The sequence below is a fragment of the Cryptotermes secundus genome, unplaced genomic scaffold (genome assembly GCF_002891405.2).
Source record: "Cryptotermes secundus unplaced genomic scaffold, Csec_1.0 scaffold5, whole genome shotgun sequence".
Taxonomy (NCBI): Eukaryota; Metazoa; Arthropoda; class Insecta; order Blattodea; family Kalotermitidae; genus Cryptotermes; species Cryptotermes secundus.
The window spans coordinates 4,351,608-4,378,611 of record NW_019724742.1 but is presented as its reverse complement, the minus strand read 5'-3'; the positions used below and the strand labels follow the sequence as shown (position 1 = coordinate 4,378,611).

General features: G+C 42.6%; 2 protein-coding genes across 4 annotated transcripts in view; one reads left to right on the top strand and one right to left on the bottom strand.

Moving 5' to 3' along the window:
• The window catches only part of LOC111862698 (rab3 GTPase-activating protein non-catalytic subunit), a 51,812-nt gene extending 41,168 nt beyond the window's left edge, over positions 1-10,644 (bottom strand). For both annotated transcript variants that reach the window (XM_023848299.2, XM_023848300.2), the window contains exons 1-8: positions 10,249-10,644; positions 9,999-10,157; positions 7,210-7,291; positions 6,992-7,115; positions 5,163-5,364; positions 4,601-4,925; positions 2,969-3,058; positions 1,162-1,301 (exon numbers count right to left, since the gene is read on the bottom strand). In XM_023848299.2, coding sequence (XP_023704067.1) covers positions 1,162-1,301; positions 2,969-3,058; positions 4,601-4,925; positions 5,163-5,364; positions 6,992-7,115; positions 7,210-7,291; positions 9,999-10,157; positions 10,249-10,321 — 1,195 coding nt within the window. In that variant the 5' untranslated portion in view covers positions 10,322-10,644. The remainder of the gene's footprint in view (positions 1-1,161; positions 1,302-2,968; positions 3,059-4,600; positions 4,926-5,162; positions 5,365-6,991; positions 7,116-7,209; positions 7,292-9,998; positions 10,158-10,248) is intronic.
• Positions 10,645-17,566: 6,922 nt separating this feature from the next.
• The window catches only part of LOC111862746, a 33,569-nt gene continuing 24,131 nt past the window's right edge, over positions 17,567-27,004 (top strand). The window contains exons 1-2 of one of the 2 annotated variants that reach the window (XM_023848395.2): positions 17,567-17,856; positions 25,882-26,638. In XM_023848395.2, the coding sequence (XP_023704163.1) occupies positions 26,021-26,638 (618 nt within the window). In that variant the 5' untranslated portion in view covers positions 17,567-17,856; positions 25,882-26,020. Of the gene's footprint in view, positions 17,857-25,878; positions 26,639-27,004 lie in introns of both variants that reach the window. The other variant, XM_023848394.2, reaches the window with a different exon arrangement.

Sequence of the window (27,004 nt, the reverse complement as noted above, 5' to 3'; positions counted from 1 at the left end):
ATAAGCCTACTTTAACACATTCAGGACCGGAGGGGCCAATTGGCCCTCTACGTTTCTATAGCTTTGCTGACCGGGAGGGCCAATTTGCCCTTTTCTGACACGTTATGTTGGAAACCAACTATATCTCGCTGTGTGGCCACGTTGCATCATAACTACTGCATAGTTGACCTTGGGAATGTTTGCTAGCTTAGCCAGTAACATAATCACGCTCATTTCCTGTCACACCCTAAAGAAAAAAGCCTCTGTTTGAGTCCAAGCTTCCACGTATGAACCAGGAAGTTAGCAGTGCAATATGGATCAGAGACTAAAGCAGTTGCAGGTGAAGCGTTCTCTTAGAGAACAAGAAATATTAGATTTGTTCTCCGATGAGCTATCAGATTTGCCAACTGCTTCGTCTTCTGATAGTTAGGCCAGCCTCAGTGAAAGTGACAGTGACAGGGGCCACAGGGCCCCCCAAATTATTGTGTCCAGTGAAAGTGAACAGAAATTCTACTTTGAAATACAAAGCATTTCTGTTGAACTTGGCAAAAGCTTGGGCTACTGACCTCACGGTGGCGGCAGTACCTGCATCAGACACAGACGTAGTTCAGCTGGGGCCATCTGTTCCCACCCGCCGCAGGCCTCATGTGGACCCCCCTGGATGACTCTCGGGTGATATGCGGAAACATACCCTCGTGAGAAATGTGAAGAGTGAAAATTGCAAGAAGAAGTACCCTTCTAGGCAGTGCCGTGGTCACACAGTCCACAAGAAGAAGAGTAGGACTGCGTAAATCTGCAAATTCTGCGTGATGCTGCTTCACAAAGGGGAATGTTTCCAGAGATATCACATGCACAAGCACTTCTAGGAGCTCTGGTAAGTGTTCTCCAAAAATTTTAGTTCATAAAATTAATTAGGAGATTTTATATTAATTTTTAAAGTGAATAGTGCACAAGTTAGGGTGCTAGGCTTAAAAACCCCGGTCCCCAGGGTGATTTAAATATTTAAACAACCTGTCTGCAATGTATTAAAGTAGTATTTCATACAGAATTTATAGATATGTTTATGACCATAAAATTTAATTTGCCTAATATTTAGTTAGATACAGGAAGTAAAAAATGTGATTCATAATATAGAGAATAATGCAGAAAAGTATAGACATAAAATATTACAATACCACATACCCTTCCACATACGAACTGCCAGTCCTCTTAGGTTATCTATTAAGATAATTCGGCCCAGGCTGTCTGATACTACAGATAAATTCCTATTTGGAGACATCACAAGTCTATCCCCATGTCTCAGAAGATCACATAACCCAAACCTGAAAGGAACAATTTGATCTCAAATAGGTAACACACAATCTGAGATTTGAGGTCTTGCAGTTATAAACATTAAAACTACAGTTACCTGGGATGTGATGTTGTATAATGTAGTAGATAAAGGCAAAGTTATCCCTGTACTTAATTATGTAATTAAGCACTATGCCATGAAAGCATATGGTGGAGTGAAGGTACAGCTCCACCATTTGTGACCTCTGCACTAGATGGTGGCAAGTGGTCAGCTTCATGCCCCTGCTGCTTTAAACCACGCCCGCCCCCAGCATAGAGCCCCATGCACCCATTGGATTGGAGGCTGGGTGGGCCCCAGAGCTAGTCTGGATGCCATGGAGTAAGAAAACCTATTGACCCTACCAGGAATCAAACCCCAGCCATTTACCCTGAAGCCTATTCACTACACTGACTGAGGTATTCTGGCTTGAATATCAGATTTATTATTCTTTTAATACAGTTGCATTTGGTTTGTATAAAATTATAAAAGGTAAGAACATACACAGTAACACAAACTTTTATTTCAAACAAGATATAGTCAACAGGATCTAAAGTTTGTGGCCATGGTGTATTAGTATAAACATTATGTTTCTGGACATTATCCATCAACCTGCTTTTATTTAAAACACCATCCTATTTTACATAAAACAGGAAGATGGATAATGTCCAAAAACATAATGTAATATTTGTATTACAATACAGTCAGTTCCACAACATGTTTCAGTCCTATATCATCTTCAGGTGGAAATTACATGGAAAATCATTCAAAAGCTACTTGAACTGTATACAAAAGAATAATTCTGTAAGGATTATTATACTGATGTTTTCAGGCTGGATCAATCTTGCGATTTTAAACTGAAGCATTAAAAGGACACACTTGCAAGCATACAAAAGTATACAATATCATTTGTTAAACAGAAACATCACACATGTATATGTTAGTAAAGTGTGACAAGCCGGATAGTCACTTTTGTCGAAACTGTTGCACTAACATATGCCATTAACTATCTAATTAATAGACTCAGATAATTATATTTCTACAGAAGAAATTAATAACTAAAAGAAGAAATACTGAAGACCCAGTACCCATCAAATATGTTAAGATATGCCAAGAATTCAACAAAGAGGAAAATTCAAACATAAGCCAAACCAAAATGGGCCCACATTTACCTGCTTCACAAAGAAAGAGCTATCTCCTGATTATTAGAAAACACTAATACCACATCAGCCTTTAGGACTATAAATACCACAGAAAACCACTTGAAGTGGAAAACACTGAGAGCCAACCACTTCAACATACTGGAATTTACCAAGTATCTGGTTAAGACTGCCCAAAATATACATGGGGGAGAGATAATGAATATATGAAAAGCCTCAACCACAATAATTGGTTATGTAGTCTGGCAAGTGGTTTCCCTACCAGACTACATGCTGTCATAACCCAAGAGATCACAAAGTTTTTCATGGCTGCAGAAACCTCCAATCTCAAACAATAAGAAGACAAATTTCCATTTCACAGCACAAGACTGCATATTACCCCGTGTTACTCTCAGATTAGTAAAGTTGCCCATGACATTCACCACTTCAAAGCACCTACAGTAATTAGAAACCAGGAGGTCCAGTATATGAATCAGTACATAAAACAGAATAATTTACCTACCTACATACCATTGAGACTGCAGGTTCTATGGGCACATTCTTTTTATCTTTCTCTAAAGAGCTGTTTTGCTTTCCTCCACCTATCCAGCTCCTGGAACAAATCACCACACAATTCAAGATGTATCTTTGTGTGTGCACATGATACATACGAGTACATACATATATGGGATGTTGGTTCTGGTAGTATGGAGAGACGACATAAATTTCTATAACAATTTATTGCTGTTAACAGAGAATACAGATGAGCAGGCAGACAGTTTGTGTGGTAACGAGTGAGGTGTTGTGGGCGCTGAAAAGGGTCATGAGCTGGCCAGTCTTCAACGCATCGGTGGCCAGACAACTGCAAGCTGGCTGTTCTCCCTAGCGTCAGCAGCCGGAAACCTGCATTAGCTGATGGTGTTGCTGCTAGGAGACTTGCTGTTGCTGTCTACAATCCAGACAAGCTGTCTTGATGTAAGAGCTGCTGCGACTCACTCGTGTTGGAGGTCCATGTCTTTATATGTTGTCACTAGGCAGCGCCTGAACCAACAGGCATTGGAGCTGCTGTTGTGCATGCTTGCTTCACTGTGAGAGGCGCTCTCTCTCTCACATACACAAATAAATGTAACTTTCCTGTTTCCTACTTCTAATAAGCCATCTTTCCAGAACTCATGTTCACCGTGAGCATGTTCAACAAAACTTTGATTTCAAAGGGCCCCTCAAAAGCTATGATGTATAAGGGTGGATGAACAGAAGGGTTATCCATGAAAATTACACCTAGACATGGGAAATGTGAAGTTTTCCTCTTGAAATTTCAATGCGCTTCTCACTAGTTGACACAATATATAGGAAACTTCACTACAGTTTATTTAACATAAATGTGAGAAGGAACATACAGTGAAAACATACATATGAAGGGGGGGCACAAACACGGAAACCACAAAAGGAAAATAACACAGAACGGAGAGAGTTTTATCCTCAAACAAACATATTTTAGTGTGAACAATATGTAACAGGATAGACACATACTGACTTATGATCTAGTGCAGTGTGATGATTTCAAAAAGTGAACAATTGCCTGAAGATGGCCAAGCAGGGATGAAACATGCAGCAATGTTGTGATCTCATGTTATTTTATGATTCCAGGTCAGGTCATGTAAGACTTGTGGTAGACAATGTGTTATTGAGGCAAGTTCTCTCCAAGTACTACTTTGGTTTCCCCTGCCAGTTATCACTATTAAACAACAAACTGAAAAAAAAATGCAAACTGTAGTACTTCCACCTCTTGATATCAAATCGTTTCTCAAAGAAATTTTTCATAAATCATTTCTGTTAAAAAAACTGATTCTAGGGCCAGGTTCTTTTTTTACCTTTGGCAGAAAAGAAGGACAGGTAGATTTTGTTTGTGACTTGTGCTGCTGCTGCAAGCCATTATGATTCTGAGAGACAATATGTGTGCTACTGCATTAAGCAAAAGGAGTTGCCCAAAAATTTTTTAAGTCTGATACTGAAAAGTCAATGTTCAAATCGACAATGAGATTTTATCTGAATTCAATTTTGAAAATTCAAGATGTTCACAAGCCTAGTTTATTTTAAGCAGAACCAAGGCAAAGAATGTGCACACTCCCCAGAACTGCAGTATCAGTGTACTTACGGGACAACTTGACCAAATGCAGCCTTCACTTTGCTGACCACTGCTTTAGTAACACCTGCAAACATTGGTGGTGCTTCCCCTTCCAAGGCATAGTGAAAGCCAACATAAGGTCTCTTGCCAACAGCTAATATAAGGGAAGTCTGTGGTGCACTGGAGCGATAAGTATTGAAGCCTCCACACAAAGATGCCGTTACAAGATGATCAAACGTGTTATTTGTAGCTGGACCAACAACCTCTGAATCTGCCACCACATTCTGTTCGGTGAACCCCCATTTCTTGTAAGTGAGAGGAGATGCTGACATCACTGCTTTGCAGTTTGCTTTCACTGTAACAAGGGGCCAGAAAAGAAAAAATATGACCATACAAATATAATTTGCACAAAATGGGTAGAATTAAAAATATAAGATGCTTAAACTTGGCGGTGGCCAAGTTTATGACCATTCATGCGACTAAGCTGCCGTTGTAGCATAAGATACATAAGATAGGCATGATCTAGACTAAGAGTTAAAAAACATTCTCAAGGGTCAATTAAACATCTATACATCTGGTAATCCAAAATTACCTCTTGCCAATTGGTTGCGACAGGCCCGCAATTTCGGGAAGAGTCCAAAGCCCATCAAAACACATACAGCACTATGGTACATGACATACAGCTCTTCACTGTGTTCCTGTGCTGTGGAAAACCTTCGTGGTTCAAAAGATTGGCACTTTAGATGGGTAACTGGTTCATTGTGAAGCAATTCTGAGAGCAACAGATTGCAATTCTGGTAACAAGAAAATTAAACGTTTGAACAGAAACATACATAAGTAACTACACATGTGGGAGCAATATAAACAGTTCTGTTTGAGAAGAGTAGGTGTTCAGGGTTGTAATGCCATGCGGTTTGGAAACAACCTGTTTCAGAGGAACATGCCACCTCCATCTTAAGAGATGAAGTGTAAGCCAAGCGGGAAACCAACGGAAGGAGGTGAATAACTTCGGATGAGCTGAGCTGGGTCCAGTGACTAGTTTCAATGGATCCAAGCAATTCCGAACATGGAGGTGATATGTACCTCTGAATGTCAGGCTCTCTCGAAATTATGTGGTGTTTCAACCTAGAAGAATGTTCTCTTCATAGCTGCCAGCATGCAAACCTCAAATCCAACATGTTCTGTTCACTTCAATTTGTGTTACATATGACTGGAATGGGTGTACTCCATAATGCAGTAAATAAAATTACCAGCAGCACTCTATGAAGGCTCCACATCTTCTAGACAATCACAGATGGCTCTGAGGTTGTCAGCCTTATATGCCAGCCACCCTTTACCACCAGGAAGATTCCTGGTACTCACTTCTGTTAGAGAAATCCCCAGGGCCATGTGTACTATTTGTTAGGTAATAATTTAATTTTAAATAATATTTAGATTAACTTTATATTTCAAAGGATTAAGAAATTTTACTGATGAAATTTAATTTTGGTCAGTACTGAACATCCTACACAAAATTTCAACATCTGAATTGAAAAAAAAGTGTACTTTTACTACATTGTGACATGTAGACCCATTACCTAGTAACAGATGTGTAAACAGGTGACAGTACAACAGCTGTTGCTAGGGACTAGCTCTGTCGAAGTTGTTTCCCTAGCAAAAGAGAAGAAGCAACAGTGAAAGACAGTCTGAGGACTAGTAGTGAGACTCATAAACACTCTGTATGGAGGTGGGTTCAAATACCTCCACTGTAGCCCTGCAAGTTGTAGAGGTGATGAAAAGGGAACACAGTGCCTGAGGATGTAACTGGGCCACCCTCTTCCTGGGGGATATAAATATGGGTACCTGGCCCTCCAGGTTGGGGGAGTCTCGAGTCTGAGACAGTAAAATATCGTCGTGAGACCTGCAGGACTCAGACCCAAGAATAACTGTGCTGGCAAGGACCAGCAGGATTGTAAATGATCGATCCTCTTGTCAGAGACGATGTTCCATAAGGACTATAACTGCAAGTGTTCTGTTGGAAAAATACTGGTCATGAGTCTCAAGGGGCTTGGCACCAAGACAATCTAACTGGTGGTATACCACAAGTCGTAAAGTAACTCTGACTCTGACTTATAAAATATTATTCAAGGGGCTAACCAGCAATGAATGCATTCACATACATTAAGTTCTACTACTACAATGGTGTGCATACACAGTCCAGCTGGCCAAGAACATTCATTTTGCAACACTAATACCATTACCTATGGGTTAAAATATGGCTGCCAGCTGAGCACAACTCAGATGTAAACAAACCCCTTGGATGATGAATTACTGCCAAGCCCAGAGCAACAGGAAATTTAAAACTGTTATTCCTGGGCAATAAAAATTTTGTCTGACATAAAAGTTTAATTGCTGATGATGAAGGTTCAAAATATTACTGACCTCTGTGTAAAACTGAACAAATCCTGATGATAAGCCAATAACTATGCACGTCCAGTCTGGACCACAATGGCTGCTTTTTCCTTGGAAGATTAATGGCAGACATAAGACTGAGGTTATCTGCTCACTGGGAGGGAGAAACAATTACGTATTTTAAAAATACATTTCAAAGAAAGTAAAATCTAAGTTTAAATATGTAACTACACTATATATTAACTCACTTTTCATCCTTACAGGGGTTTCCATGCCATGTTATGTGGTACTTCATCTTGACATCACCCTGTTCTTGTGAATCCCATTTTGCTACATAAAAATATCACACAATATCATTAAAAATCTCTTTTTCACATTTTATTCTGTAAAAATCTAACAACTATGATCCAAGACATGAGCATGCCAGCATAATGGTAATTACAGTGATACACATCAGTTACTTTGTTCATAATGGAAATTTCTTTCAGTTTCATATTTTTAAGTTCACAAGGTTTCATATACTGAACATTCCAAATGACAACCAAATTACGCTAAAATGAAACCTTTATACACCAATACTGAGGCCATGCAAAGAAGTCCCACATATGAAGATGATGGCATTCAAGACTTCTTCCTTTCTGCTTGCTGCATGCCCTTCCAGCTTACCTGAAGCGCCTGCCATGAGCAAAGTTTATCATATGGTTTATCATGACAAAAATTTATGGGAACAGGTTGGCTGAACAAATGTCGAGAATATGGGGAAACAAATTGTGAGGGGGACCATAACAGCTCAAATAAGATGTGAGAGGTAACCAACAGGACTTCTCTCCATGACCTCAGTATTTTAAAATCCATTTTCCATCCTTACATACGAGGGGCAGTCAAAAAGTTCCCGGAATGGTGGTATAGCACTCTAATGGTAGGACATATGGCAACACTTATCTAATCACCTTCAAAGTAGGACCCTTGAGCACACACACACTTGCTCCATCGATCCTGCCATTGTTGGAAGCAGTGGTGGAAGGCTTCTTTTGGAATCTTCCGGAACTCAGCCATCACATTCGATTTGATGTCTTCCATGGTTGGGAAACGTGTCCCCTTGAGGCCCATTTTCAGAGTAGGGAACAGCCAAAAGTCACTTGGAGCGAGATCCGGAGAGTACGGTGGTTGAGTGATGACAGGAATGTTTTTCTTGGTGAGGAATTGCTGCACAACAAGTGATGTGTGGCTCGGTGTGTTATCATGATGCAGAAACTGCATCGCACAATCTCTGCAAAACTTTCACGCAGAAATGGCCAGTAACAGTACCAACTTCTTGCTCCAAGTCTGCGATGGTCATTCTTCGATCACATCGAATCGGTTGTCGCACTTTCCAATCATTTCTTCAGTTTTGAATGTCGAAGGTCTCCCGCTGCGCTGGTCATCCCCTAATGCCTCCTACCTATTCTTAAACTGGGAGAACCCGTTGTAATCTGCAGATTTCTTTAGTACAGTATCACCGTAAATTTGCTGCAGGGCCAATAGCATCTCTGAAGCAGATTTTCCCAGTTTACACATGAACTTGATGTTCACACGCTGTTCAAACTGCGACATTGCACCAAATGACCAACACTCACATCTAATTCAAATGGAACAGTAACGACACTGCATGCTGAAACCTGTCCAGACCTGCTGTGCCTGCAAGCAGACATACTGAGCTTCTCACCACAACAGTGTGTGCGCTATCTTTTTGCTGCTCTCCATCTACAGGGGAATTCCGAAAACTTTTTGACTGCTCTATGTAATTGAGTTCCAATCTAAAATAAGCCCAGAACAATGTATGCTACTTCACAAATGTCAGGCAGTTAAAATAGCCATAGCATATAATTGCTGGCAGCCAGCATTTTGATGATGATTCACACTATCTGTATAAAAATTCATATCCTGCATAACTGTAACATGAATTGCAATTTGGATCTGCATCTCAGGTCTGAAAACAGCATAATATCTAAAGCCTTCATAACAAGGTCTAAGGTCTATCATACTGATAGTGAATAAGAATTCAACAATTTGGAGATGTAATTCTCTTGTTCCAATCATCAAAATTAGTCAATACATTCGTGTGCACACATGCGCAAGCATGCACATGCACACACGCAGTCCTGTCATTGGTGTCCAGAAACATGCCCTTTATCTCCTTGCATAAAGGCACACGTCATGTGTACTCTTCTTTGCATAGCACAGCCTATTTGACACATACATTTGTGCATTCACAAGGTTACACTATATGCCTCAAACCTAAAGGCCTCAGTCATCAAGAATAAATTCTGTGCATTTATAAGTGGATCAATTTTTAAGCATGAATTCATCTTCTACACAATTCAATCTTCACACTATAACTGAAGGCAGCAAAATTTGTAAAAAGAATTTCAAAGTACAGTTCATTATTTAATTTAGTTTGGCTTAATGAACATACTAGACATTAGGCCTATTCTCACAACAACTACGAAGAGTCTTCTGGGATGTGACAGTGTGGTTATGTGAAAGTTTACAAACTGCTTGCTTGGCTTAAATCTTCAGCCCTGAAGATGAAGTTGGCATATTCCTTTGAAAGATCAGTGAACTTCTGCCATACTACACAAACTCACATCCCATGGGATAATATTCTTCAAGCATAACATATATTTAATACAAAGGCTAGGATGGTAGTTCTTTGAAGTCATATATTTTAACGTTATCATTAATTTAATTAAAATCCTTATTATATGACAGCTGTCCTTTGTTATGTATAAGATGTAATATTTCAGACACATTTTATTGCAATTTTAAACAGACTAAGGATTCTACTTCACTTATGATATATATATAAACTGTGTTACTACTCGTAAATGATACGAAATGGGGGCTGCCTTCGAACCGAATCACGTAAAGCATTTTTCAAGGTTTCAGATTTTGTTGTTTCACTGTAGGTTAAGATATAATAAAATGATCTTGAATCCAACTTCATTACTTTCAAAAAATTGTCGGAAATGTTGTATTGTAAGGGAATAACACTCACATGTTAAAACTACCATAACTTTCTTGTGAGCGATCACAAGTAGCTGCCCTGTTGAAGACAGTGAAATGCAACATTCTTGTAACCATGCTGTTTCTTTACCGTTGGATTTTAATGAGTCTTCGTCTGGCCATTCCCAAGAATCGTCAGGCTCTGCTTCAACTGAAACCCAGAATTATTAGAAATATGTGGCAATGTATAATAATTTTTCAACTTCACGTCTACACCCACTTTAATATCGTGACTTAATTACCTAAAGAAAACAAATGTTTCTTAACACTGTCAATGTCAATTAAACTAGCGATAGTTCTAATTTGACACGACATTATTACAGTCCGGTTCCTATGCTTTAAACAATAACATCAACATAAAACCACTACATGTAACCACAGGCTTAGTATACTTCCCACAGCCATTTTCCAGTAACACAGATGATCAACATGCTTTAAAACGTCAAGCCCAAACATTTTAAATATAGTGTCATTTTGAACTACATGTTTCACTTTTTAGGCTAAAATAAATTAATTTTGGACGCAAATAGTGCACATTTAATTAATTATTAAAATCAATATAAATATTGATATAAATTGATTATTTCTTTGGTATTCTTTATATTCACATCAAATCACTTTCAAACTAGTATCTATGCCATCAGTGCCATGGATCGCCACGGATTATCACGTCCTACTGGCAAGTATCCCCACGTGCTGTCATCTATCCACATGTCCTGTGGAACTACTGTAGCACAGTACAGCCACTGTCAGGACTTATGTCGGTAAAGAAGGTCAACTACTATACAACTAGCCCCCCAAAATCAGTAATTTTACAATCCTGGCCCCTTGTGATGCACAGCATCTTACCTCAGTTCTTAAAACGAATGTATGTACACTCATTTAATCATACATATATGCACCTATATTGTTGATTATTTATGTTATCATCTATACTGAATTTAATAGTTAAATAGATGCTATAGTCTATCACTAGCATGTATGTGTATATTGGAAGTCCAGTTATACACTTATTACTATTAAAATACTGTATCATTATGAAAATTGATATACGTATATAATGTCCTTCCAGGCGATGACTGCTGCTTAAAATGTAATAAAGCTTAAATTAAAATTGTACATTTATTAATATGCATTAGTGAGTCACACTTAGACGCTCATGTAACCGCTATTTAATTTATCTGCCATGTTTTATTTTAAGTTGAGGTTGTAGTAAATGTGATTTGGGTAAGATGCCATGCTGCAGTCCTTCTTGACATTATACAGTGTTGCATTTTGTGTGGTGTCTACACTCTATTTTGAACTTAGTGTTCTGCTCTGGTAGATTTTTCGTGGAGTTAGGTCCTTGAAATTTAATGTTGTGTAATACTGTATTTATGAGTCCCCTCGGTGGTGATGGTGTTAATGTTGTAGTTGCCTTGTCAGAAGAGTTCTGTAGAAACGTTTCTACACAGTGTAATAACCTAAGTATTTGGTAATCTAGTGTTTTATGTCTGCTGAAAGCTAGAATTGTGAAGCCAGCAGAGACAGCCGTTGCTAGGGTACGGCTCTGTGAACACGCCCGTTGCTTGGCAATGGCTCAGTAGGCGTTACAGACGCGCACACAACAATGGAATAACTGTTGGAAGCGGTGGTTCTTGTGCGGCCCGTGCGGAGTCTACATAACGAGGGCCAGCTACTATTACGAGTGAGTCTTGAGATGGCAGAGCAGGAGGTTGGTGTGAGATGGCCGCCAGCCTTGGAGGACGTGATCTCAGAAGCAGAAAAATGTTCACTGTTGGAAGACGTTACCAAGCAGTGCAGTGAAGACCGTGACTGAGGACACCAGTCGGTATGATAGCTATCTGTAAAATGTAGTAACGAGTTGTGTGTTAAAATGTTAAATAAATCCTATTACCAATCCAAAACTCCGTCTATGATAATTCTATCACGTGACAATAGTCTTGTTATATTTACATCACGGAATCCAAAATTAGTTTTTATTACTTCATTTTGTTGCCGGTGCTTACTGCTTAGTTCAGGTACAGAAGCTTTTAGGCCTATAACCTGTGAACCGCTGAACCGAAACACAATATTACGTACCGAACAGAAGCTGAACCGTACCTTTAATTCGAAAGTTTCACAATCCTGCCTCTCCGTAGTTTTGCATATAATACTGTTACATGATGGCGCTATAGTTTAACAATAGAAGGCATCCGCTGCTACCCAATGGCCGGTAAACAGCTCTTGACAGCTTGTTTTCGTGGCAACAAATACGCACACAGCATGGGGGCTCGGACCCGGCAATGACTGCGCTGACTTGGGACAGAAGCAAAGGTAAACGAGAGACCTGTTCTCTCGTCAGAGAGGGCGCCCCACATCAACAAAACCGCAACTATTCTTGGGCCCCAGATGGGACGTAACACCAAGGCAAACTGACCGACGGTCCGTCGGTCGTATCATAATTCTGATTTTGACTTTATTCAGCCGAGAATGTGAGGGAGCCGACGTCATGATTAGTTAACTGTGAGATGTTACCCAGGCGGCAATAACGGCAGCATAGGACATTGCTGAAATCCATTACCGGGCAACGACTGGTGAGGACATAACACACTGAGGAGAATTGTCGTGTGCTTTAATGGACTGTAAAGAGTGTAGATTAGCGACAGTTGTAGTTAATTGTAGTTACAATTGGTAAAATAATCCTCATTATCAATCGAAATCCCGTGTCAAGCCACCAAACACGTGGCAAAATGAAATCGGATCTCAGAGAAGCGGTATATGAGGGTGAGGGCTGGATTCAACCGGCTCAGAATAAGCATCAGTGACAACTGATGTAAACACGGCAATGAACCTTCGGGTTCCGTAAAAGGCAAGGAATTTTGGGGGTGTACTTACGCGATTATTAGCTCCCCAGAAGCTCTTTCTTCCATACATTTTTGTTTCTAACTATTTGTAGTTCATTTTACGTGGCTATTAGTAGAGCGTCGAATGACTGTGTGACAGCAAATAATGAATTGGAAAGGATATGGAAGGAGACTACTGTGGCGTAATTTTCAGGTGCTATCCCGGCACTTCGGCCGGTCATAGTGGCCCCGCGATCTAAGACATGAACTGGCTTCGCCCGCTCGAACACTGGGATCGTGAGTTCGAACCCTACTTGAGGCATGGATGTCTCTGTCCGTTTATTCTCTGTTTATGTTGTTCTGTGTGTAGGTAACGGAACTGCGACGACTAGTCCCCCGTCCAAAGAGTCCTCGGTCGATATCCGAACCGTCCACTTCCCAAACAAAGTTTAGAGCCAGCTTGCCCAAACTGTTCCACAGAGTTAGCAAATCAGTCACATTTAAATATTTACAATTTTTGAGAGGATAAATTGGCACTTAATTTTCTTAAAACACCTGCAAATACGTTCATGTAGTTCTGGTTGAGTAAGGCAGAACAATCAGTAGGCATCCTGATCCTTAAGTACACGAGGCAACATAATTTGCTAGTGTCTGGCACAGTTAAGAAACTTTCCGTTACTTCGTTCATGACAGTCCTATAAGTCACACAGACATAAAACAAATAAAGCCTGATATTTGCTAGGACAAATATTTTCTCCCCATAGCAGCAGATACAATTCCCATGCGTAGACATACACACTTAAAGCCCAGAATAAATAATTTTTCAATATACGCGGTAGCGTACTCGGTTGAGGAATTATACTACAAGCCGGAAGGTTGCAGGTTCGATTGCCGACGAGGTCAATGGATTTTTAAATTGACATAATTCTTCCAGCAGCAGTATCATTCTGAAGTCCACTCAGTCTCTGACAGAACTAAGTATCAGGAATCCTCTTGCCGGCAAAGGGCGGCAGGCGCTTAAGGCTGACCTCACCGCCATCTCTGAACAGATTGACTAGAAAATGTGGGAGTCTCGACGTCTCACAACCCTATGGGTCTCCACGGCCTGTTACAGGGATAGCTTTATCTTTTGTTACCATACTCTCCGGACAGACATCGAATATGATGGCACCAGCGAACATAAAACTATTGACAGTTATAGACCGTCCTCGACACATAGCTACAGGCAGGCCCTGGTTCGATGCAGTAACAGACACTAACGAAGAGGCCTCCCTGGGCGGCAGCTTACACAAACCCTTTCCTCTGCTCTCTTGCTCTTTGTTAAATGGAAATTAATATGTACTTAAACAAGCTTCCCACCTGAATCTGCGTTTTCTTGCGTGTCTTAACCTTAATCAACATTAATTTTCTTCTGGTATATAAATACTTCAATTATCCGTTATCCCTGTGCTTAATTAAGCACCAAGCCATGAAGCGGTATGGAGACGTGGAGGTAAGTTTCCACGCATTACTGAACTCGGCTCTAGCGTTCATGGCCCAGTCGGAGGTAACCCCTGGTGGCTGGCCCCGGAGCCATTATGAAAGCTATAGAGAAGAGAAAATTTCTTTGCCCCTGTCGAGAACCTAACCCAGGATCCTCGGTCTTCTAGCCTGTAGCCTAGACCGTATACCTACTTGAAATTTTAAAACTTACCATTTCGTAATTCGGTAGAGGTAAAATTTCCTCTGTGCCGTTCACGGTAGCCGAGCGGTCCGGGACATGCACTGTCTTCGCTCGCTCGGAAGCCGGGATCGTGGGTTCGAATTCCACACATGGCATGGATGTTTGTTGTGTGTATGCGTTTATTCTGTGTATGTGTTGTCCTATGTTTAGGTAGAGACCTTGCGACGAGCAGATCACCCGTCCAAGGAGTCCTACCGTCTGTAAAAATGATCACGAAACTGATAAATCAGCCCTGTGCTCCAAAGTGGGAATGATAGGGGAGAAAGAAAATAGTTGCCTCTGTGCTTAACTACGAAGGAGAGTCAGTAAATAGGTTACAAATGGAAATAGAACAGCGGTAATGGATGCAATAGATTTTCTATGTGCATCACTAGGTAGCAGCACAATCCAGCTACGTAGGAGACGTGCATGCCCACGTTCAAAGGCTGGTTTCAGTAGTCAAAATGGCGACCATGCTTGAGAAGTTTACTTCAGAAGAGCAGCGTTCTGTTGTGCGTTTTGTGGGCAAAATGACTCAACGAAAAGAATATTCATAAAAAAAAATATCCTCTCTTTACGGTGGGAAGTATTTATGGCGCAAAGCGTTTCACATGTGGGTGGCAAAATTTGTCTCATGAAGAAGAAGTTGCAGCGGAGATGCGGAATTGGCTGAAGCAACAGTCACAAGACTCACTCCTATGCTGCGGGTTTGGGCGCACTGGTAAAGCGGTGGGACAAATGTATCCATGATGGTGGAGGGCATGTCGAGAAATAAATAAAATATTTTACGTTTTATATGCATTTATGATCTATTTACTGACTCTCCCTCGTAATTAAGCAACACGGTATGAAGACGTTTGGGGGAGTGGATGTATAGATGTGCGCATTGTTTACCTCGGCACTATTGCCCAGGTCAAAAGACGCAGAAAAACTATTTGATATGGCATGCAGTTCCAAATGAAACACAAGATGCCTGTTTGTTCTAATAGAAAGAAGCCAGCTTGGTGCAGGAAATGAATGTGTTATTATACATTGTCGTTTAAGCAACAGTTACTAAAATATGAATCTTAGTTTTACTATACTCATTGTCAAGTAAACAACAATAGAAGTAACAAAAGGAGAGAGGGCAGCTAATTTAACTTGGGCAAGGTCGCATTTATCGTGTCGCCTTTCTTTATAATACGAAGCATGGTGTACTTTACACAGATATGTCTCATGTGAACCGCGTGACAAGGAAGGCCATGCCGACGGGCTCCAGAAAGATCAAACTATTTACACTGTCACCATAGGCGCCGACATATTGGCGCTTACAGAAGCAGACAGGCTAACGCGCATGCTCTGATATTGTGCCGGCTATTTCAAAATTTCGAGTCGCGTTTTTTCTCTTCGACAAGACATAAACAATAGGACGAATTCAACCGGCTGCACCCACTGTCTGTCATACAACACATTGCATTTCTGTGTTGCGTTCTGAACCTTCTGTCAGACAGCAGTAAAAAAAAAAAAAAAAAAGTAAAGGTGTCCCTGTAACAGGTCGTGGAGGCTGATAAGGTTGTGAGATGTTGAGGTTCCCACATTTTCTAGACATACGGCTCATAGATGGAGGCAAGGTTGTCAGCCCTACGGGCCGGAGCCCTTTATCCACAAGAATATTCCAAGGTACTCATTTCTGTTAGAAGCTGAGTCGACCCCCAGGGCCATATTGAGGCCGGAAGGATCAGGTAAATTGAAAAAAAATCCAATGACCTCATCGGGACTTGAGCCCGCGACCTTCCGGCTCTCAGCATAGTGCCTGAACCAACTACCCTACCGCGTGCACCCCTCGGACAGCAGTAGCGAGTTTAATGTTTACATATATTACGTGCAAATTTAAACTTTCTGATAATCTAACAGCTCGGTTTTTGGACACGGTTCATGTTGCACCTCATTCGCTGCACTGTTTCCTCCTTTGAGTAAATTTCAATATCACCGTCAGGGGGCTGTAGAATGCAGTGACGTATTCGGGCAGGATAACGCACCAATTCATCCAAAATCGAAGGACAAATTATTTATAGCCACAGTCGAAAACATCGGCGCAGTGAACGGTCCAATCGCGTTCGATGAAACTAACAAATCTCCGTGCTGTTTGGCGTAAAACAGAAAAAGCATAAAAAAGAAATACTGAACGACAATTGTGATGATGGCCAAATGGCAAATCCTAGAAACTTGCTTTGAATATGTTTAACCTAGTTCTCTTTGGGCAAAAAAAAAATGTTTATCTTAATGTCCAAATACCTGTCCCTCTGATAAGCTTGGAAATTTATCACGGTGCCAGCCGATACTTTGATTCCCTGCTATAAATTTCAAAATGGCTGTTCTCAATTCTGGAGAAGGGGCGGTTTCAGCGCCACTTGAAACGGGGTACTCACAACTTGTAAGGTCTGTCGTTTATAATTACTGCTGGTGCTCGTCAGCGCAGTCATTCACAGGTCCGAGTCCCTTGGGACTCGTGACCATATTTTACTGTCTCAAATTCAAAACTTCGCTTTTCGTCGCCCCCTACAACTCGCAGGGTCACGGTGGACGTATTCGAACCCGCCTCCATACTATTCGTTCTTTAATTCTCCTCCTTATAACGTCATTGCGCGGACCGAGTAGAAAACACAGTTTCCAACAGTACTTCTGTTGTTGCATGGATATCCGTTGCCGCGGGAACGTGTTTACCGAGCCGTTCCCTAGAAACGGCTCTGGTATATTTCTTTATATCGCTGTCGTTGCAAAGTAGCGGCTCTACAGGGTACAATATAATTACTGTTGTTGTTTGAAGGTCTAATTAAACCACAAATGTTTACCCAGCCCACACGGTGCTGCAACTCATTAGCTATGTGATTCTATACAAATAATCTTGAGATGGTGTGCCAAACCGGAGTGGAATGGATGTTTAACTGATTAGAGGACTATTATCGCCAGGAGGGGTCACAGGTCACAGTCGTGTTTATCGGTTGCGTAGCAACTTCTTCGTACAGTCTCAGTTTTAACGTCAACTGTTTCTGAAACACCAGTTACAACAGAATGTTCTATATATACGGTTTATCAGTCTTTTTTCACGGATTGATTTAGAAGAATTGCACAGCGCTTGTTACGCTGTGCTGACGCAGTCTGTTTGGAGTGTACACATAGCATTAATACCAAAAGCCTCTTTCCTGAGAAATTCTGTCCGTCGTATATAACATAGCTGTGAGTGCGAACTACTGCCAGTATTAATGTGACGCGTGTGCGCTGCCGAGAAGACAATTTCCAGCATTTCTGGGAACAGACCTCAAAGGAAACGCAGATTTAAAAGGGTGAGTAATGAAAATGGATTTATTTATAATTCCTATTCATTACGCTGAGTAGGGGTCGTACCATAGTGTAGTCGCTTATACGCTGGCTTCTCTTCGAGACAACCCGAGTTGAGTGCCGGGTGATTTTATGTTGAGATCCGTGATGAACAAATGGGCACTGGAGCGGCTTTCTCTCCAAGTGTCTTGTGATGTTCTTTGCTAATAGTAACCCTGCCATTGCCCCACACTCGTCCAACACCTGCAGCCCTGAGCAGGCTTCACGTCAGCCTACATTTGACTGGTTACAGAGCAGAAATTTCAGTTTCATATGCTCAGCAGGTAGCGTTCACGAAGAAATTAAGAGTGGATTAAAGTTTAGAAATGCTTTCAGCTATTCATTTCACAGTCTGTTGTCATCTCGTCTCATTCGTGAAATCTAAAGGTAACAGCATTTCTGCGTTTGTGTGTTAAAGTTGTGACTCGGTAACCACGGGCACTATAAAGCTGAAACCTGGCTTTCTTATCAAAGGAAGTCTGAGTGGATGTGCATCTCGGGCTCCCTTTTTTCACATTTACATTCTTCTGTTGATGGGTTGCAAATAAGTGGTTTATATACACGCGACAATTCTGTGCAAAAACAAGATGGAGACTGTAATGCACATGCAACCATGTGGACACTAAAGTATTTCGGTTTCTAGGTAACTAAAAACTTTGTATGTGATTTTTCAGAATTAAGAATTTTATTATGAAAGTTACAGAAAGGATTTGTTGCAATATCTCGGACTAAAAAACAAAGAAATTATCGGTTTCTTATTGTGAAAAATAATTATAAATACCAAGGCCTAGGCGGTGCCCATCCGGTCCTCTGTAGCACTTTCTTATACACATCGGCCTCCTCGCTATCCTGAGAGTGTCCTGTTATTTGTACACTTAATTCTTTTCCTTTTCTGACGTATCTACTTGAAATAAATGTAGGAACGTTGTTTATGAAGTAGCAGACGTCTTCCAGAAACTGCCTACGATGCTATGTTTTCGTGCATTCATATTTCCTACAGAGCACTACAAGAGTTCAAATCATAGATTTCTAAAAATTATCTCCTCTAAAGTAAAGGTGAAGCTACCCGTGTAACAGGCCGTGGAGCCCCACAGGATTGTGATACGTCGAGGCTTCTTTATTTTCTAGACAATCGGCTCGCAGATGGCGGTGATTCCTGGTACTCGTTTCTGCTAGAGGCTGAGTCGACCCCAGGGCCATAGTGCGACTGGAAGGATTACGTCAATTGAAAAATCCAGTGACTTCATCGGGGAATAAACGCGCGACCTTATACACCTACCTATAATTTCGGTTTATATCCCCGAAAGGACATGTCTCCCGGTAGATTCGAGTGTTGCCGCGAGCATAATATTAAAATGGATTATAAAGAGGGATGAGGAATTTAATTGGTTCATGTTAGGTGCCAGTCACGTGGTTTCCTTAAACATAAAAGTGAATATTGGCGTTCTACAAACAGAAAACATTCCTTGATCTACTGAGCGGCTCTCGGCCTTGAAGAATGGCCCTGCTTCATGAAGTTAGTGTCTATGCCTTATATCCTTGACCATTTTTCCCACAGAGGAATTATACGCTTTACCAAGTCTTGGAACACAGGCCACGAAAGATCGGCCCACTCCTCAGTCAGCATCAGTCGATGTGGGTCACAGTAATCAGTTTTCATAACAACAGACTCGTCTCAACATGTAGCCCAGACCAGAGCTTCATACTAAAGGACTTCAAGGACACTAGGATGTATTGTCAATAAGGAATAATTGAAATCATTGAAAGATGCAGTGGCAACACTGCGAAGATTCAGTTCCGGCCGAAATTTCGTTTCAATAATGGAGCACAGTTTCTAAACCGAGCGGTCACGATACTTCGGCGTGCTCAGCGCGCAGCGAGGCTATCAAGCATTGTTGCCACATTGACGGCTCTCAGAAAGTCTGCTAGATTCGATCATGGAGTTATGCTAATTCCATACTCTCCTAAATCACCGCCATGGAGCCATTCCCTAGCAACGACCGTCACTCGGGCTCCGCCATTTCGCCTTTCAGGAGTCATGTCACAATATTATTTAGAAAACGCCTGATTGTGGTATTGCTGTTATCACATGCGATAGCGTTATTAAGTAGCCAGTAATAAAAACGTAGTGCATCAGACAAGAGCTGCGGGGTTAAGGGGAGGGGAGCGGAGTGCAAATGGCAGGCTTGAAACTTACGAGTATATTGCATTTTGAAGACGCGGGTAGCCTGACACTGTGTCCTGTGCCTTCAATGAGACTACAAGCAAATTGCTTTGTATTTAACGTTTTGTTATTCCGTGATGATCGTGATATTTTAAACACTTTGCGATCCTAATATTCCGCTAGGCCATTCACAGTTTCATCGTGGCTGATAGGAGTGACGTATGGACGTCTTCGGTTGAGCAGAACGGTAGTAGACAGGGCCTCAAATTCCACGTAAAAGAAAAACACGAAACATTTACTTCCTGTATAACGCGGAGAACTGCTGGATGAGCATGATGTCTGGTCGTTAACAGACGTTTCAGACATATCTATTGCCTCCAAATTCAGGTTCGAGCGGGCAGATGCCCTCAGACCTCTCATGGTTCCGTGTCTCTCGTTGTTAACTTGTCTTCTTATCACACATTCACTGGGATCTATCACAGAACTTGTTCTATTTCACCTTCCTTTCATTCGATTTCTGAAGTTACGTAGCTGCGCCGCGTGCCCGCTATTTCACCGTTAAACATACGATTTTGTCCAGGCGTTACCGAGCACGCTGACTCAGTTAATAATGCTTCTGGCCCATATTTTGGAGGTGACCGACTCGAATCTCAGCAGGAACACCGGATATCCCGACTTAAGAATATTGTGCGATTTTCTCCAGGCACTGCGGCCAGTGAGAAGTAATGTCTTAAAATACAGAGCCACCAGTGCCATCACAATCCAATCTAACCCATCGCCATCATTATTTCACAACATTCGGCGCTAGGCAACATCTGAAGGTGAGATTCATCCGGAAAGCCATATCCTGAAACCCCGGTCTGACTGAATATGGCCCTTATCGTTGGAGAGTTTCCATTTGTGACGCAATCTTAACACAGATAGCGGAAGTCTTCTTTCTCGTGACCTTTTTCTGGTTTCTGCTGCTCTCAGGTCACCTCCAACGCTTTCTCATTTGTGTCTGCATTTTTATCTGTGTACTACTGAGCGGCGCACTCATGGCTCTGACAAAATTGTAGATTGTACGGGCGACCAGTGAATAGTGAACCGGAAAGGATGTGGAAGGAAGCGGTCGTGACTTAATTTTAAGCACAATCTCGTGGGACTGAGGAAAATCATGGTAAAATGTCAGGATACCCGATGTTCAGACCAATACTGGAACCCGGGACCTCACGAATAGGATGAGGATTGAAGCAGTCTTCTGGGATATGGCACCGTGTAGATGTGGTGTTAACCGACGTTTCGGAGGAACGTATAGCCTCAATCTTCAGGGTAGAAGACAAGAAGAATTCCGCGAGCGAACCAACGTGAGCAGGTGCAACAGACTGAGGAGGAGGAATGTCTGTCACCGGGAATTGAACCGGAGACTTCCGGTATATGAAGATCTTATATAATGAGGGTTTCATAATGCGTTACGGAAGCCCAGGCTTCGATTTTCGTTCCAGATACTTGTTATTCTAGTTGGCAGGTGAACGGTCAGCTTCACGCACCGACCGCTTTACCCCAGGGGGAACAGATCCCGGTACTCATTGGATAGGAGGTTGGACGGGCCCCAGAGTTGGTCTGGACGACATGGAGGAGAGAAAATTCTTGACCCTCCTGGGGATCGAACTCTGACTCCTCGGTCGTCCAGCCAGTAGCCGGTCGCTATACCGACTGCGCTAGCCCGGTGGGAAGGCCCACGAAAATATTGACACGTCACGCGGTGATATTTAGATATCGATATATATCGATCTTTACCTTCTTCATCGTTCGGTACGTACCAATCGCAGGGCCGCTGCATACATAGGACGACACACAGACGAAACGCACGTGTCACGCACTGACGGAGAAGTACGGGTCACGAGAGCGTCATTTATCCGTCCATGCCCGGAAGTGAATATGACGCACATGACGCGAAGTGACGAATTCCCGCCGTAGCAGAAAACGGACTGCGAGCAGACAAAGATGGATGTCGGACACGAAATTTGTTTATCTGTAGTTTCATATTGAAGACAGAAACAAAGTGGGGNGGGGAAGTGTCTGATCGGTCCTTTAATTTGTGAAGGATTGCAGAATGGAAACTTCCGTCTGCTTCAAACACAGCAACGAGGTGTCCTCGGCAATGTTTCGAGTCCTACCGTAAGTTCACCCGTTCAAATTAGTACTCGCACCGCGTATAAAACGACCCCGTAAATGCAAGGGGGGGAGGGTCACGCGGTAGTGTAGTTGGTTGAGGCGCTGTGTCGCAAGCCGGTAGGTCAGAGTTCGAGTACCGATGAAGTCATTGGATTTTTCAGTTTACATAATCCTTCCAGCCGTGCTATTGTCCTGGGGTCGATTCAGTCTCTAACAGAAATGAGTACCAGGAATCTTCCTTGGGGTAAAGGGCGGCCGTCGCATGAGGCTGAAAACCTTACCGCCATCTGTGAGCCGATTGTCTAGAAAATGTGGGAGTCTCGACGTCTCACAATCCTATGGACCTTTTACAAAAGTTAACTATCCAAACAGTTTTTAAGCTTTCGAACTGGAGTAGGCGTACGAATGTGTCAAGCTGGTTTCACGCTAGTCCGGGAGCGAAAAGTAACTGAAATGCAAAGCGATGCGTTTGGCAGAACTGCTTCGGTCAATATGAAACATTTATAGCGAGAGGCCTGACAGATTATAAACAGAATTACTCAATTATATCTTCGGCTTTCCGGACCAAGGATCACATCGAAGTGGCCACATTCGGCACCCCAAAATTGTAGTTATCTATTCCCGCTCTGATTTCATTGGTAGCGAGGGATGTATCTTCAGGAATAAAGCGAATAGAGTGTCATACTACAGATCACCTCTTTATGCAGTCATGATCTCGAATACGTGGATGTTTAGTCCACAACCTTCATACATCTTCATGACATAAAGAGAAGCTACCCGTTGCCTCTTACCATAGACTTAACCTAACTTTGCTCTGATTCCCATGCACCAGACGCGTATACACGTTTGACTTAACAATCTAAAGCACCGCTATGCGTACTACATGCTCTAACCTACAAAAGTCTACACTTTGTTGTACATTTCGATCCGTGTCGGGATTTTATAAGCAGAACAAATTAGGAGTCAGCCATTTTTAGTGAGGAGTTGGTTGATGAGTTAGTGAGTTAGTTAGAGAACTGCTGGGAGAAGCTGGTAGCTGAGGCATGGGCACATTTCGGGGATCCAGAGGAAGGGGAACGTCCGTCGTTGGAAGCCGCCGAGAGGCAACAGACTGAGAAGACCTAGTGCGTCCTTTAGCGATTTTTTAAATGTGTAGAACGGTGAGAGCATAGCTCTTACTTGCATTTATGAGTTGAAAGGTTCAGTAAATTTTATTACCACCCAAACCCCGTCTATAGTCACACTCCATCACATGACGATATGAATAGCTATTATGAACCGACTGCATTTCCTCCTACTGTGAACATGGGCTCGTTACGTTTGACATCAAACACAGCTTCACGTTTCCCGTTTTCAAACAGAACATAAGGTAACCGCTTGTCGCTTCGATTACTTTAACGTCTTATTTGAACTGCATAATTGATATACAGGATGTCCCAAGGGAAAGGTCAATATTCTGGGAGGTCATAGTATCGGTCATTCTAAGCAGGACAGTGTACACGTACATGTGTCCTATTCCGAACGGTGTCAGAGATAGAGCTATTCAACTGTACAGTTCCAGAACTGCTGATAAGAAAGAGATATTACGTACTGCTTCTAATGCCAGTATTTATTGTTCCAGTGACAGAGTTGGTATAGTTTTTTTTTTCATTGGCACTACAGCCCCAGTGGGCCTAGGCCTACCTCCATGAACTTCTCCGTTCACTTCAGTTTTTCTAGATCTTACACATTCGGTAGAACTCCTTAGGCGGGTGATCAGCTCGTCGCAAGGCCTCTACCTGTACACAAACACAGAAAAACGCACACATACAAATTAAACATCCAAGCCCTGAGTTGGATTCGAACCCAAGATCCCGGTTTCCAAGCGAGTGAAGACAGCATATGCCTTAGACGGCTCGGCTACCGTGACCGGCTGTTGGTACAGTCTACCTAGTAAAATACATTTCAAAAAATGCCACCGCCAACATCAATGCACTTTGCAACTCGTGTGAGGACATGGCGTGTTGCTCGTCTGTGCAGTGAAATAGCTGTATCTCGGAAACCGTTCGGAACAGGACACATGTACATGTACACTTTTTCCCTTAGAATGACCGATACTGTGACCTCCCGGAATACTGGTCTTTCCTCCTGGGACAGCCTGTATTGCCGCACAGGATAATGGCTTTGAAATGAAAAAGAAAAATAAATTGAAGGAAACTCTCACGAAATTTTGAGGAATGTTTTATTAAAATTTCACACTTCTACCTCTTAGCTCCGCCATGTCTGTCCTTCTGTCCGTTCGCGTGCAAGAACACAGACTCGCTGATATTTGGAAGTATTACGGAGCATTATCTTCCATACCAGTTCTGATAACAGTGGTGGGCATATAAAATGAAGATTTAAGAATTTCGCGCCCAACTCGTTAAATGTTTAATCGAGTGAATACAAATTTTCATAGAAGAATGAATCACATTATACACAGATTTCCTAACTTCAAGCATGTCCATAAAGAAATTGTAGGGGGAACTGAGGTATGACAGACAGTCCCGAGCCGAGACACGAAACGGCGCCTTCCGAATGTGGATCAAGGAGTACAGAAGGTTTCTATTCTGAGGACCATGCGAAAAAATACATCGCATTGTTAAGGACATGCAGGCATAGCTCCAAGCATCATTAACTTGGGTACTAGATGGAAGTGTGGGGTCAGCTTCAACCCCCGGTCGTTTTATCCCCGTGAAAACGTTACCGGAACACACTGTACAGAGGCTGGGTGAGTTCCAGAGCCGGTTTCGACAATGTGGAGATGAAAATAAACTTTTGTCCCTGTCGGGAATCGATCCAATTAACCTCAGTCATTCAGCCCGTAGCTTAGTCACAGTACCGACTGAGCTATTCCGGCTCCTCTGGGGTAAAATTCGAAGTTATTCCAATCTTAAATAGGCGGTATACGCAGGGTGATTCTAAATTATTGTCGGGGTTTCCGTGGCCAGTAAACGGAAATGTCGATAATAATTTAGAATCACTCTGCGTATTTGCCATGGTGTTTCAGGCTGAGCTCAGAACGCATGTACAGTGCTGGGGGTATGTCGTGCGACACAGGTCGTGCCATAGCTCAGGCTTCTCACCTCTGCTGCTCGAATTCGATCCCACGTCAGGTCATGTGGATTTGTGGCATTGAAAATAACGATGAGACCGGTTTTCGAGTACTTCCTTTTCCCCTGCCAATTCTCATTCCACAGTCTGCTCCATACTCATCTATCATCCGGGGCTGGTACAACAGGCAAAGTAACCGATGTACAAAGCAGACTCAGTCTCACCCCCCCCCAAAGGAACTAAAAAAAGCAAACTACGAGCTAGTGTATGGACCAGTTCTTTTTTTACAAGTCTGTTCGCAGATGGCGGTGAGGTTGTCAGCCTCACTCATCGACCGCCCTTTACTCCCAGGAAGTTTCCTGGTACTCATTTCTGTTAGAGGCTGAGTCGACCCCAGGGCCATAGTGCGGCTGGAAGGATTACATCAATTAAAAATTCCATTGAACTAATCGGGAATCGAACCCGCGACCTCTTGGCTTGTAGCATAGTGCCTCAACCAAGTAGGCTACCGTGGCTCCCCCTAACTACTGATATGGATCTACTCGCGTTACGGCAGCCGTTCACCTTTACTAACACAGGCACACTTTGTTTTCAGCAGCTCGAGAGGACCAATATTTATGCGGCCCGTCCCGCACCGCGAGCCCGACGGAGGATCCTCAAGACGGAGAAGAAAGTCTATGCGCAAAATATTAACGCAGGAGAGTACAAGAAGGAAATAAAACCAGTGACTCCAAATAATGACGAGAGACCACGACGATGACAACGGAAACGTGAGGCCGCAATTTCCCAAGCATCTTGTCGACTATACACCAGTACTGAACATTGTAGAGTCAGACACTGGCAGGGTAAGGAAGAGCATCTCGGTGTGTGGCGTCAAGCTCCACATTCAGACGGTGGACTTGATAGTGACAATAGTACTGGTGACTCCTCTGGTCATCGGGCAATGGAGGGGCACGTGGATGCTGGCGGAGTACCACCGCGTTCCGTGGTGGACCTGCTTCCTCACAGGAACCATCCTGCACTTCATGTTCGCTCTGCTGAAGGACATCCTCCAAGACTACTTCAGCAGGACGAGAGAGAAATGTATGAGGTCATCCCCTGTGATCCTGTTCGTCGTCTCGAGGACGTACACGTGGGTGTTCGGCATCGCCTGTATCTCTCACTGGCGCGGCGCTTGGATCATGATGGACGAGTACTCAGGCCGACAGATCGGCCCTGTCATCGCTGTGACTCTCGTCAGCTTGGCCATATTGTCCGCCATGAAGACGCTGAGGAATATCAACACGTCGCCGTTTAACATCGACGTGGACGGCCTGGAGCCGGGATTTACATTCCCCACCATGTTTCGGACTTCGGTAAGTTGTTCGGCTCATGTCATGAGCGTGACCTGCCCGCCGAATGCAGACGCGTTGATTGGAATCTTTACTTCGCACCTTCGTAGCGTCAGTTTCCTCAAATTACATGCATCGTTCTGAGCAGCCACAAGCTCTGTAGTTAAGATATCTCGTAATTGCAGTTAAGTGTTCGCTGTAGCCCTGAAACTTATTCTACAGAAAAATGTTTATATGAGAAAGATATATTTGTCCATGTGCTTAATTAGTTATGCACTACGCCATGGAAACATACAGGGGAATGGAGGTATAAGCTCCATTAGCTCCTCGTCATCACGTAAAGGTAAGTGGTCAGCTTCTCGTACCTTAGGCTTTAACCCCAGGGAAAGA